The 14,592-nt window shown below is 47.0% G+C and overlaps 1 protein-coding gene and 1 non-coding gene across 2 annotated transcripts in view; both read left to right on the top strand.

The window, feature by feature from the left end:
* Positions 1-2,673: 2,673 nt before the first annotated feature.
* Positions 2,674-14,592, top strand: part of CELA1 (chymotrypsin like elastase 1) — a 15,185-nt gene continuing 3,266 nt past the window's right edge. The window contains 7 exon segments of the mRNA XM_007452323.1: positions 2,674-2,731; positions 3,421-3,503; positions 4,674-4,774; positions 5,793-5,870; positions 5,872-5,916; positions 6,673-6,809; positions 8,806-8,945. Coding sequence (XP_007452385.1) covers positions 2,692-2,731; positions 3,421-3,503; positions 4,674-4,774; positions 5,793-5,870; positions 5,872-5,916; positions 6,673-6,809; positions 8,806-8,945 — 624 coding nt within the window. The 5' untranslated portion in view covers positions 2,674-2,691.
* TRNAG-ACC (transfer RNA glycine (anticodon ACC)) lies at positions 7,135-7,206 on the top strand. Its single transcript has one exon. It is a non-coding gene; the product is annotated as a tRNA-Gly (tRNA).

The raw sequence follows: 14,592 nt of genomic DNA, 5'->3' as shown, positions 1-14,592 counted from the left end.
ACTGAAGGCCGTGCGCCTAGAGCCCATGCTCCACAACAAGAGAAGCCACCGCAATGAGAAGCCTGTGTACTGCAACGAAGAGTAGCCCCCGCTCACCGCAACTAGAGAAAGCCCACATGCAGCAACGAAGACCCAATGCAGCCAAAAATAAAAACAAATAAATAAATTTTTTTAAAAGCTGGGTAGTATTCCTTAATATGATTAAACCCAGTTTCTCTAACCTTCCCCTATTGATGAATACTTGGGTTTTTCCCAATTTTGCAACAAACTTTATGACAAACTACACAAAGTTTGGTGACAGACTACACTAGAACCCACATCCTTGTACGTTTATTTTTGTGCCCGTGTTTATTTCAAAAGGATACATTCCTCTTGGACAACACGCAGTGCCTCAGAATGAAAGCCAAAGCCCTCTACACCTCACCCTAAGAGGAGGAAAAGAGTCTGACCGGCGTGGGAGATGAGGCTGGGTGTGTAGATTACTCAGTGGCTTGGGAGCATTAAGTGCAATCCTAAACAGTTTGGTATTTAAGCAAATACAGATTAGGCTTCGCCAAGGGTACAGCGATGGATGTGATATTGACCCTGCACTCAAGGGCTCACTTTGGAGTCTGTGATGTGGAGGGGTAACCTTTAAGAAGCCCTTGAGCCTCCTCTTGGATTCCTGATCCTGGGGGCTAGAGCCATCTCCCTATTCTCCAGAGGAGGCCACGGGGGTGGGGTCGGGGGGGGGGGGGGGGGGGGAATGACAAAGGAGGCCCGGATTCCCCAGCCAGCTCAACCCTTTCCCCCCCCCCGGGGGGCTTCTTTGGATTAGAATGTTGGGGTGGGGCTGGAGAGGGAGCCCTTAGTGCAATTCCCACCCATCACCCCCCCACCCCACCCCCAGCTCAAGGTCCTGAAAAGGTGATCGTCTGTACAGAACTCCTTCCTCAGCCTTTTCCAGGCCTCTCCCACACCTGCAGGCATGAAACGAATTCTGGAGTGTCTAGGCAACAAAAGCCCCCAGGTGAACTGGCATACTTTCCCGCCTGCCTCCCCCTGGGCTTCTGGCTTCTCTCAGCCTAAGTCGCAGCTCCACCCACAGTCCTTGCTCTGGGACCTCCCAACCCAAAGTTCTCTGCCCGTCGCAAGGCCCGCGGCACCTCGCTCCGTCCCCCTCTCCTGACTCCGACGGCCAGAGCCTCTCATCTCCTGCAGGACACTCCTGCCCTGCAACTCCTGCTCTCCTGCTCTCCACGCTCATAGCACGCAGATGAGCTCCCTATCCCGAGAGCTTCCTCTTCTCACCGACACTCTCCTCTGGGAGCTCTCTTTTATCTGCTCTCCAGATGAGTCTCCCCAAACCTGTTTCCTAGTGAAACAGGAGTGCAGGGGGCAGGGCACAACCTTTGAAAGAATGATACAGCCCAGAGGACACGACATAAACTTATTAGAACCAAATGGGTCCAAGACGGCAGACAAGTCGACTTCCACTAGACCTTCAGCCTCAGGTTACGTTCATTGTAACACGTCAAGCTAAATGGCACACCCACAGGTGCCGTGACAGTTCTGAGACCAACCATAAGTATCAAAAAGTGGGCCACCGCCCAATTCCTGGAAATCCCCGCCCCTTCTTAAAATAGCTGGAATACTCCTCCCACTCATTAGCCTATGAAATTACCCACTCCTATAAAAACTGACAACCCCATACTCTGAGGCCTTTCTTGCATTCTGAGATGGCCCACGCTCTGTGGAGTGTGTTTCTCTCTAAATAAATCCACTTCTTAACCTATCACTTTATCTCTCACTGAATTCTTTCTGCAATGAGACATCAAGAACCTGAGCTTCATTAAGTCCTGAAACCAGGTGTGCGATCTCAGTTGGCAGACTGTGGGTTTTGGCCGGGGCTCGAGGCCCAGCCGCGTGGGTTCGAGTCCCAACCCGTGGTGCGCGTTCTCGCCACTGCAGCTACTCTGCTTTTGTCTCCTTGCATCTACACCACTGTCTGCGTCCTGGGGGCACGTGCCATTTCCCTCTTTGCTGTCTCTTCTTTCTTCTTGCTCTCCTTGCACACTTCCCTCCTCCAGCCCCCCATGCCTCCAGCCCCTGGTGCACAGGGTAGGTCTCTGCACTGACAGTGCCCCCCCCCCCGAGGGCAGTGAGACGGTGGCAGGCTACGAGCAAGCGGAGCATCCCAAGGGAAATGCCAGTCCTGGCTCTCCATCTAATTTCTTTTCTTTAATATTTTTTTAACATCTTTATTGGAATATAATTGCTTTACAATGGTGTGTTAGTTTCTGCTTTATAACAAAGTGAATCAGTTATACATATACATATGTTTCCATATCTCCTCCCTCTTGCATCTCCCTCCCTCCCACCCTCCCTATCCCACCGCTCCAGGCGTTCGCAAAGCACCGAGCTGATCTCCCTGTGCTGTTCCATCTTACTTCTGAAAAAGACTTAGTTGGATGCTTTTCAACTGAAAGAGATGATTAATTCAGCCCTGACCTTGTTTTGTCTTTGTTCATAGATAAATTCTTTTACTTGAAGAGAAACCTTTTCGTTTGTGTTTCGTATCACCTGTGATTTTCCCTGCTTTCCACCGGCGGCCCTGCCAGTTGACAGGAAGGTCAGCAAAGCTGCTGATAAGCGGAGATTAAAAGAGGGCTTGGTTCGTGGCAAGGGGGCAGTGGTCTACTTGCTGGCAACATGCTGCGCTTGCTGGTGTTCACCACGCTGGTCCTTCATGGTAAGTGGGTCATCTGGCTGGAGTTCTGTAGGGAGGGAGATTGAGCAGGAGGGTTGGAAAGCTTTCCTTAAGCCCAAGTCTGCTCTCTATCCCAGGATGGGAAGGAGACCCAGCCTGTGAGTCTAGCGAAAACTTTGTTCTCCTGGAGCCCATGATAGAAAAGGTCGGGGGCCTCTGCTTGAAAGGCCCCTGAGCCATGAAGCAGAGAGAAGCCTCTTCCAGAGCCCTGGGCTCCCCCACCAACCCCACTGATAGGAAGACATCCTCAGCGGGCATCTGGTGGCATGTGCACTGCTGTCCCTGCCCCCTGGAGAATCCCGCCAAAGCACTGTGTGTGGGAGGGGGAGGGTGGGGTCAGGGGTGGGGGGTAGGGAGCGGGGAGTCACCTCAGGCCAAGGGGTGACCCTAAGCAAGGCTGAGACCATGAGGAACCTCTGGGGCCTGGCACGGCAATGTGAGATGGGTCCTTGTAACATGCCAAAGTTCTGGGGACACGTAGGGGAAGCAGAAAAACAGAAGGCGCTTAGACTTATCTGCTTTCAAAAGGGGCCCAGAGAACTCACAGCTGGGCCCCTCATTTGCTGGGGAGGAACTGTGAGTTTGCAGACAAAGCAAAACTGCCACCCGCCCTCCCACCCTGAGCTGACCCCATGCTTAGTCATCACTCACTTTTCTTCTGCCCCACAAAGGACATAGTGCCCAGGACTTTCCAGAAACCAACGCCCGGGTAGTTGGAGGGACTGAGGCCCAGAGGCATTGTTGGCCCTCTCAGGTGGGTGTTCCTTCACAGCCCCAGACTGCCAACGAAATAAGAGTTGCCCGTGTCCTGATATGCAATATTATGTATGTTTGTGTATATCCTTATCAACAGGAAGCTCTCCAACCGCCTGGATTCTAGCTTTAAAAGATGAATGGGACGAGGCTTAGGAGTTTTTTTCTAAATGCAAAAGGCTTGGAGGAAAGGATTTAAACACCAACCACACTCACTCTCCCAGGCACACACCCAAACACAAACCACATTTACACTCCCAGCAATACCCCTTGTGCCACACTAGCAAGACTGTGTGCCAGACCCACACCTCAGACTCTACACACCTTCACACATACACACACACACACACACACACACACACACACACACACCCCACTCCACGCAATTCGTGTCACACACGCAAACCTCTGCCCCCAAATGGAGCACGTTGCTCATTTGGCTATTTAAAGAGTTTCCACTTTCAAAATAGGGCAGCTAGGCTGTGATTTAAGCAATTCTAAAAGTGTAAAACTGGCAAATTCACTGGTGAATAGCTATACTTTGAGAGAAATCACTGCGATTAGAATTAAATTCAATTTACAAAAGTTTGTGCCCCAATTTTCAGGGGTAGAGCTATTGTGTGATATGAGGCAATGAAGGAGGAGGCGTGAACTCATAAAAATGAATGCTCCGGTGGTGTTTCTAAGTATCTGCTGGGGTGAGGGGACAGGGTGTATCTTAAAAACTTCAGAGGGGAGTTCTGGGGACCTAAGTTTGTGGCTTAGGTGATGGAACAATTCCATGGCTACATTTCCTTCCCAAGAGGGAATGGAGGCAGAAGGACCTGGGTTCCTGGCCCTTTGCAATAATATAGTGTAAGGATGCTGAATGCACTGTGTGTGTATGTCTTTACTCCCCATTCAGTGTACACAGCAAACATCACCAGACGACGGAGCACTCTTTTCTGCTGCTCCCAGGGGCATCTACACGCCTCTTCTCACCACTACTCCAGGTAGCCACTACCAACCAATTAATAGCAACAGGTCAAATGAATACAATTCGCCATCTCTAGCCCAGAAAGTTGGAGGATGTTTTGAGGTATGGCAGGAGTTTAAGGAGGTAACACGTGGCTTGGGTCAATGCCTTTCAAGAATCACCAACCTATCCCTCTTTTCTTCTCTCCCCATCTAGATTTCCCTCCAGTACCAGTCTGGAGGTTCCTGGTTTCACATCTGTGGAGGGACCCTCATCAGATGGAACTGGGTGATGACAGCTGCTCACTGTGTGGACAAGTGAGAAAAACAAAGACCAGCTTTTCTGAGCCCCTGGGAGGGGAAAAGTCTGGTCCTTCTGGAGGAATATGTATCTTTGACCGCTCAGGGCAAGACTTTAAGGAGGTGTTGGGGGGCCTGCAGGGAGGTAGTAGGATATAATGGAAAGTACAAACTATGATGTCAGGCAAACTCGGGTTCACCTCCTGTCCCAGCTTCTTCTAGCTATGTGAACTTGGATGGCTTACTTAGCTCTCTAAGCTCTCACTCTCTTATCTCAACCTACTTTGTAGAATTATTGTGAGAATTAAGTAGGTAAATATTTAAGTGCCTAATCAACGCCTGACTGGTAACCATTTTTTCATATTTATCGTGAGCAGTGGTTCTTAAATTTGAGCATGGATCAGAATCACCTGCAAGGAACAGATTACTGGGCCCCGCACAGTAGAGTTTCTGATAGGAAGGTCCAGGTTGAGGCCTGATAACCTGCATTTCTGACAAGTTTCCAGGTTATATTGATGCTGCTGGTACAGGGACCACGCTTTAAGAACTGGTCTAGGACTTCCAGTGGTTAAGGCTCCATGTTTCCAATGCAGGGGGCATGGGTTCAATCCCTGGTCGGGGGGGTACTAGGATCCCACATGCCATGTGGTGTGGCCAAAAAATTTTTAAAACAAAAGAACTACTGCTACTGGTCTAGAAGTTTATATGTCCCTCGAAATCCCTTTATGGGCTGAGAGCCATTATTTCATTTATGCTCACCACACCTCTCCCACGTTGTGAGATATTCAGCCTCTGATGTTTAGCTTAGTAAATTGGGAAAATGAAGTTGATGGTAGTTTTTGTCACTTCCACAGGTTAGCAAATTGGGGATGAGAGGGTTGGTTACTTCCTCATCTTCCAGGGTCTTCCATCCTTCCACTGCCTGGGCCAGATAAGATGGATTCCTGTCCTAAAGATGAGATGTAAGATGGCTTCCCAACTTTTCTCTAAGAGGGGAAAAAGAAGGATCACTCGGGGCTTCCCTCTCTCCCTCCAGACAAATGAGCTTCCGTGTGGTGGTTGGAGACCACAACCTGAGCCAGAACGATGGCACCGAGCAGTACATGAGAGCACAGGATCAAGGTGCATCCCTACTGGAACAGCAATAATGTGGCTGCAAGGTAGGGGCAAGGCGGGGCTGACCTGGGGCTGGGAGGTGGAGGGCTGACCGGCCAGCCATGGGGTCTTGGCTTCCTTCACATTCATCCAGAAGGACTCTGAGAATTAAGATGTTGGAGGACTTGAGAATGTTTGAAGATCTTTGGGGATTTGTTTGATCTACGCTGGTTTGCGTGATTGGATCCCCTGAATCTCCTTCTCTGCAGCTTAATGTGTCTGTTTTTATTGTTAGTTATTCTTCATTTTATGGAATAGACTCCATCAGCAAAAGTAGATTCCTTAAAATGAATCTCACAGTGAGAAAGCTCCTGCAAGACTGAGCGGTAGACTTGTGGGAAGGAAGTATTTAGATGGCAGCCAATTCTGCAGCGTGGGTTCAAGTAATTCGGATATTTCTGCAGAGCATTTGACATCCTTCTCTGAGAACTCTTCTCTGCTATGAAGATCAAAGCACTCTGCTCCTTTCCGAGTCCCCATTCACAACCGAAAGAAGCGAGCTCCACACCCCCTGGGTTGCAGGCCAGAGCTAGGCGACAATGCTGAGACCTCACCAGCAGGGGCTGCTGTTAAACGTAGAATATCCTACAATCCAAATGCGTAGCTCCTCGAATTTGAGTCTTGGCGAGTCAGTTCCCTCCTTCTTCGAAGTCATTGGTTTCCAATTCCATGGGCACACAAGGCTTAGGGAGGGCTTGTCCCTATGCTGACTTAAAGGAAGGCCCGGTCCTGCAAGCCAGCGGTCTCCTTTCCTCCCGCAGCTATGACATCGCCCTGCTGCGCCTGGCCCAGAACATTACCCTCAACAGCTATGTCCAGCTGGGTGTTCTGCCAAAGGAGGGAACCATCCTGGCTAACAACAGCCCCTGCTACATCACAGGTTGGGGCAGGACCATGAGTAAGTCGCCTACATTAGCACCATCCACCACATGGATCTTGATTAGGTAGCTGAGCTTCTGGGGCACTTTTTCTGTGGTCCTAGGTGTTCAGAGCCAAAGACCAGGAACCAGAGATAAAATAACTGGTTCATGAAATCAAGCTAAGAACAAGCCATGGAATAGTCAATTCAGAAATTCTCAGATTCTTATAACCAAAAAAAAAAAAAAAAAAGATAGACACCTTACCTCAGAGAGTATTTTGTTACCAGCCTCTCATTTTATACATAAGGAAACTGAGGCCCAAAGAAATTAAAGACCTTGTTCAAGATCACATGACCAGGGAATTCCCTGGTGGTCCAGTGATTAAGACTCTGCACTACCATTGCAGGGGGCCAGGTTCGATCCCTGGTCAGGGAACATAGATCGGGCATGGCACAACTAACAGCCTGCAACTAAAAGATGACACATGCCACAACTAAAAGATACCTCATGCCACAACTAAAAGATGCCTCATGCCGCAAAGAAGATCTCTCACACAGCAACAAAGATCCCGTGTGCCGCAAGTGAGACCTGGCACAGACAAATAAATAATTTTTTTTTTTTTTCTGGTACGCGGGCCTCTCGCTGTTGTGGCCTCTCCCGTTGCAGAGCACAGGCTCCGGACGCGCAGGGTCAGCGGCCGTGGCTCACGGGCCCAGCCGCTCCGTGGCGTGTGGTATCTTCCCAGACCAGGGCACAAACCCGTGACCCCTGCATCGGCGAACTCTCAGCCACTGCGCCACCAGGGAAACCCAATAAACAAATATTTTTTTAAAAAAATCACATGACTAGTTAGTAACTAGTTAGCTGGGGCCAGAACACAGGTATCCTGGCTTCTGCTTTGGTGGTCATTACACCGTCACACTACCTTCATAGACAGTCTATAGGCTGTGGGTTGGAGTGAATGAGCCAGGGGTGGCTGCAGGTCCAGAGAAGTCGAGGCAGAGGAGGCCTCAGCTTCTTCCGGTCAATCATGGGAAGATTTCTGGGAGGAAAAGTCATTAGATGACATGGAAAGGTGGGAGAGGCTATGAGCAGAGATAGTTAACAAGAGTAGAGACAGCAGACCTGGCACAGAAGGCTGTCAGCCGTCAGAGGATCTGAGCTCTGGAGGAGAGGCAAGGCCTTGCTGGGTACAGCCAGTCTACTGGGGAAACCTGGGGCTGAGAGAGACACATGCTTCTAATCCAGCTCTGCTCCCAGTTCACTCAATGTCATTGTAGTTCAATTTCCTGATCTATATATAACATGAAAGGATTGTTGTAAGTATCCAAAGAAGTAATTCATGTGCAAATGCTTTGAAAAGTCAAAAAATGCAGATAGGGCTTCCCTGGTGGCGCAGTGGTTGAGAGTCCGCCTGCCGATGCAGGGGACACGGGTTCGTGCCCCGGTCCAGGAAGATCCCACATGCCGTGGAGCTGCTGGGCCCGTGAGCCATGGCCACTGAGCCTGCGCGTCCGGAGCCTGTGCTCCGCAACGGGAGAGGCCACAACAGTGAGAGGCCCGTGTACCGCAATAAATAAATAAATAAATTAATTAATTAATTAAAAATGCAGATAAAGGAAAGCTCTTAAGAAATGGAAACAAGGGTACATAGTCCCAGTTCTGCTTCACAGGGTTTACAGTGTAAGGAGGAAGCAGGACAGATAAGTTATTAACAGATAAGACCATTCTAGTTACTTAATTAAGGAATCCATAAGATTTATAAAAAAAAAAAAAAAAAAAAAAGGCAGGCGTAGGATTAGTGGTTTGGAACCTGGGAACAGTAGTCAAGGATGACTCCTTAAAGGAAGGTACCTGTAGCTTTTATATAAAGAGAGACAAAAGGAGGATCTATGACATCCAATGGGCAGAGAAAAGGAACTTGCCCTGACCTCAGCTTTCATCAGAGCTTGGGAAGGTTTGGCCGGGCGTGGAAGGTCTTTTTTCCCTGGATAGCATCTGGGGCTGACCTCCAATGCTGTATGTCCTGTTCAGCCAATGGGCAGCTGACCCTGCAGCAGGCTTACCTGCCCACCGTGGACTACGCCACCTGCTCCAGCTCCTCTTACTGGGGCTCCACCGTGAAGAATACCATGGTGTGCGCTGGAGGAGACGGAGTTCGCTCTGGATGCCAGGTGAACACAGGCGGGAAGCGTCAGAAGTCTCACCCCAGGTCCCTCCCCTCTCTGTTTCCCATCCCCCACCTTTTACTCACCTATTTCACACCTACTCCCACCCCTATGTACAGACTAAACTTTGTATTCTAGCATCTGAAGGAGAATGATTCGGTGCTACTAGGTCTATATTCACAGAATCTCCAAGTTTAAAGGAACCTTAAAATTCATCTTGCCTGTTGCCCTCCCCCACCTCACAAGTTTGTATGTGGCCCAACATTTGTGTGTGGGTATATGTGAGTGTTCTTTAGAAGTTATTTGTGCCTTAGATTTTTTTTTAATAAATGTATTTTTTTATTTTTATTTATTTTTGGCTACGTTGGGTCTTTGTTGCTGTGCGTGGGCTTTCTCTAGTTGCAGCGAGTGGAGGCTACTCTTCTTGTAGTGCATGGGCTTCTCTTGTTGCGGAACACGGGCTCTAGGTGCGTGGGCTTCAGTAGTTGTGGCTTGCGGGCTTAGTTGCTCTGCGGCATGTGGGATCTTCCCGGACCAGGGCTCGAACCTGTGTCCCCTGCATTGGCAGGCAGATTGTTAACGACTGTGCCACCAGGGAAGCCCCTGTGCCCTAGATTTTTAATGGTTGCCATGGGGATAGTCCTGGAGTGGTGGTTGTAATTGTGTATAAGTTAGCTCCCCTCCCATCAACCCCAATTTTTCTTACACCTCCTCCACCACCACCCTTTTAACCCAATATTATTGATAGCAGAATGTATACAGGTGAATATGGTAGGGGAAAGTGCACAAAATAGTTTTATAATAGTATATATAACTATATATATAAATCACCTTCTATTTAGACAAGATCAATCAGCAATGCACCATCTTACAGATTTCTTTCTTTTTTTTTAATTTTTATTGGAGTAGAGTTGATTTACAATGGTTAGTTTCAGGTGTACAGCAAAGTGAATCAGTTATACATATACATTTATCCACTCTTTTTTTTTTTTTTAGATTCTTTTCCCATATAAGCCATTACAGTAGAGTTCCCTGTGCTATACAGCAGGTTCTTATTAGTTATCTATTTTATATATAGTAGTGTGTATATGTCAATCCCAATCTCCCAATTTATCCCTCCCCCACCCTTATCCCCTGGTGACCATAAGTTTGCAGATTTCTTAATGCAGTTCAACAAATATTCTTGATCATCTGCTAAATACTAGGCACTGTGTTTGATTCATCTTTGTATTAAAGATACAAAAGATACAAAGATAAATATAAACACAGTGTCTAGTGGAAGAATGGGAAGAGCAGACATAGGACAGAACATTGTAATACAATGTGGTTAAGTGTTATAACAAAAATATGCATAGGGTGATATGGGAGTTCAAAAGATAGGTACTTACCTCTGCCTGTTGGTATCGGAAAAGACTTGCCTTCCCTGAGAAACTAGAGTCTGTACTGAGTCATAAAGCTTAAACAGGAGAAAGCCAGGCAAAAAAAGAGGAAAAGATATTCAGAGAGAGGGAACATGAAGAAAGGCATGGCCCAAGAACCTAGAACACATAGAGAATTATAGGGCATTCCCTACCGTTAGAGCAGAGGTCAGGGCCCACAGCCTCCAAGCCCAGCTTGCTGCCTGTTTTTACATGGTCCATGAGCTAAGAATGTTTTTCACATTTTTTAATGGTTGGGAACAAATTAAGAAAGGAATAATATGTCATGGCACGTGAAAAATATAAAATTTAAGTGTTCGTTAAAAAAAACTTTTATTGGAATACAGCCTTACTTGTTCATTACATATTGTTTATGGCTGCTTTCATAGAGTTGAACAGTTGCAAGAGAGACTGGCCTGCAAAGCCTGAGATATTTACCCTTTGGCTCTTTACAGAAAAAGTTTGCTGACCTCTGAGCTAGAACATAAACTATTACCATACTAGGGAATGTCAGGAGATGACACTAGAGACAGGTAGGAGCCACACGACTTAGGCCTTCAAATGTCATGCTTGGGGACATGAACCATTATCTTAGGCACTGGAAAACCACTGAAGAGTTCTAAACAGGAGAACAGCATGATCAGATTTGCCTTTTAGAAGCACTCTCTGATGACAAGGTAAGCAGGTTTTTGTTTTGTTTTTTTTTGCGGTACGCGGGCCTCTCACTGTTGTGGCCTCTTCCGTTGCGGAGCACAGGCTCCGGACGCGCAGGCTCAGCGGCCATGGCTCACGGGCCCAGCCGCTCCACGGCATGTGGGATCTTCCCGGACCGGGGCACGAACCCGCATCCCCTGCATCGGCAGGCGGACTCTCAACCACTGTGCCACCTGGGAAGCCCTAAGCATGTTCTTGAAGAGAGCAAAATTAGCAGGCAGACTGCTTAGGAGACTTGCAATTATCTAGGCAAGAAATCTGAGGGCCCGAATTAGGGCAGTGGAGAGGAGGAAGGAGGATCAAGAATGACTTCCAGGCATCTGATTTAAGTGATTTGGGGGAGGTGTTTGTTGCCTCTATGAGACAATATTTACAGGATTTTGGAGGGAAGGTTGAGTCTGACAAGTTGAGTCTGAGATCCCAGTGGGACATTCAGCTATAGTTAACTAGTAAGAAACTATATATAAAGAGAGTGGAGCCTGAAGGAGAAAGCTAGGCTAGAGATAAGCTTAACGGGGAAATGAGATCCCTCAAAATCCCCCACCCCCCATCCCCACCTCCCCCAGGGAAAAATTGTAGAATGAGGAAGAAAAACAGCTGGGGGGAAGAACTGTGATAACATAAATATTTGAGTGCTTCAGAGATAGTTGGAGGACAAAGGAGCCGTAGGGATCTAAAAAAGAGATAAGAGAAAAGCATAGTAAATAAAGGTTTCACAAAATCTCAGGAAATACTGATAGGTCATCACATAGTATGCATTGCAGCCAGGAGCCATGGCGGATAACTGAAAGTGGCTACAGGTCACTGGTAACTACAGCTAGAACAGTTTCAGTGGAGTGGTGAGGGCAGAAGCTCGATTGAAGGGTAAGGAATGAAGAGGCAACACTGGGTCATTTGTAGAGATGTGGATGGACCTAGAGTCTGTCATACAGGGTGAAGTAAGTCAGAAAGAGAAAAACAAATATCGTATATTAACACATATATGTGGAATCTAGAAAAATGGTACAGGTGAACCTATTTGCAGAGCAGGAATAGAGACGCAGACGTGTGGACATGGGGCAGGGGGCAGGGAAGGGGCGGGTGGGATGAACTGGTAGATTAGGTTTGACATAAATGCACTACCATGTGTAAAATAGATAGCTAGTGGAAACCTGCTGTATAGCACAGGGAGCTCAACCCAGTGCTCTGTGATGACCTAGATGGGTGGGATGGGTGGGGGGGAGGGAGGTCCAAGAGGGAGGGATATATGTATACATATAGCTGATTCACTTCGTTGTACAGCAGAAACTAACTCATTGTAAAGCAATTATACTCCAATTTAAAAGAAAGAAAGAAAGAAACATAGCAAAGAACGTAGAATACTCTTTCAAGAATCTTGGATGACAGTGAGGAATTTTACAAGTCTGGTAGCTTTAAGGAGGATGACAGTCATGGAGGGGGTGGATCTTTTAAGAGGGAAGAAAACTGAGTGTGTTTCTGGGCAGAGAGGAAAGGATCCTCTAGAGTTGGAGAGAGGGAAAAAATGGGAGACACAAGATCCCGGAGGAGAAGAAAGAGATGAACCAAGAGCACAGGTGGAGCTGGCCTTGAACAGAAAAGGGACACAACAATGTGCATGGACATGAAAGAGAGTGCAGGCTGGGTAGCTGGAAGTTGGCAGGTGTTCTGCAATCTTGCTTCTATTTACTCATGAACTAGGAGTCAGATTAAATGCTGAAAATGAAGGGGCAAGGGTTGTTCGTGTCTGGATTGATTAAGGTGAATGGGTTTAGAAAGACTGGCCTCCACCATGTTACTGATATAGGCTGAGGTTGGAGACCATGCAATAATCATAATGGATATATGATTCACTCCATTCAAAGATCTAGTTGTAGGGAATGGATTAATCCAGGGCTGGGTTTTCATGCATTATTGGGACATAAAGACAAGATTGCAGATCAAAAGCAAGCTCCAAGCTAGGTGCAGAAGGAGGCTGGTAGGCTGGCTGAAATAGTAGAATCAAAGATTAAAGGGTTTTTTGTGTGTTTGTTTTAAAGATTTTTTTTTTTTTTTTTTTTTTTTTTTTTTTTTTTGATGTGGACCATTTTTAAAGTTGTCACTGAGTTTGTTACAATATTGCTTTTGTTTTATGTTTTGGCCCTTTGGCCGCAGGGCATGTGAGGTCCTGGCTCCCCAACCAGGGATGGAACCCACACCCCCACCCCCGCACTGGAAGGCTAAGTCCCAACCACTGGACCACCAGGGAAGTCCCTAAAGGGTTTTTTTTTGTGAGCATTTAGAACTATGGAAGTAAGGTGAGCAACTCATCCCAATTTTCCCAGGACTTCCCCGGTGTCAACTGAAAACAAAACAAAACCGCACAGCCTAAAAGTTGAGAGTTATGTTTTATTCAGTGATCTTACTAAGGACTATAGCCCGGGAGACAGCCTCTCAGACAGCTCTGAGCACCTGTTCCAAAGAGGTAAGGGAGGAGCCAGGATATATTAGAGTTTTTGCTGAAGAAAAAACATGGAGACAACCATCAAAGATTACTGCTAATAACAAGAAACAGACATTTCAAGTGAATGATTTTAGTGTTTTTCTGTGTATGGGAAGATGCAAGAGTCTGGGCTTACAGAAATCATTCCTTTGATATGCATCGTAACTATCTAGGGCCAGTATCATTTTTCTCCATCCTGAAATCCCCTCAGGATGTGGAAGGTGGCTGCAGTGGCTGGTGGCTTGATGGCGGGCAACATTCATTGTTTCCCAGAATGGAAGGCAAAATTTTGTTTACTGACATGGCAGGCAACATTTTTTTGTCCACACCGGTGTCAAAACTTAAAAGTCCTATATCCCGGGAACCCTATCTGCAAGTTGGGGCAAAAAAAAAAAAAAAAAGATGAACACATAAGTCAAGCTCTTACAGGTCCTCACCAGCCACCTTCACCTATAACCTCTTAAGGTTTAACCTTTCTGAGTTTAATTCACTTTCCTCTGCTTTCTCTCAAGGCCTTGAACTCTGAAAAACTAGAGTACTTTTCTTCTGGCTGCTACTCCAGATAGGCAATTCTCTGAAGCGAGTGTGTCGCCAGGTCTCTTCCCACTGGAATTTCCCAAATATTGTGTCTTTGTTTTCTGGGCTTTCAGATTTCTGGGTCCCAGCCCTTTTCCTCAGAGTGGATTCACTAAGCCCCTCTCACCTCAATCCACCGTCTCCCACTGAGCTCTTTCCCAGCTCTTCCTTCCGCCCTAAAATCCTCAGCCACACCCTCCATCGCTACAGTCTTTGTTTCTTTTCAGGTCAATTAGCATAAGAAAATCGTATGATACACAATTCAATTACCTTCCATTCCTCTAGCTTAGAAATACTATCAAACCCCTATTAGAATTTGGGTGGAAGATATTTAAACTGTTTTGTTTTGCATTGAGTACAATAGTCTAAAGGAAGCATCTTCTTTTCCTAAACATAGTTGGGATGGGGTACAGCTATTTCCTTTTTAAAAGAGTTATCCCCAATTTAAACTTTTGGTCTCTTTCCC

The sequence above is a fragment of the Lipotes vexillifer genome, unplaced genomic scaffold (genome assembly GCF_000442215.2).
Source record: "Lipotes vexillifer unplaced genomic scaffold, Lipotes_vexillifer_v1.1 scaffold422, whole genome shotgun sequence".
NCBI lineage: Eukaryota > Metazoa > Chordata > Mammalia > Artiodactyla > Lipotidae > Lipotes > Lipotes vexillifer.
This window is presented reverse-complemented; position numbering and strand designations above follow the sequence as displayed.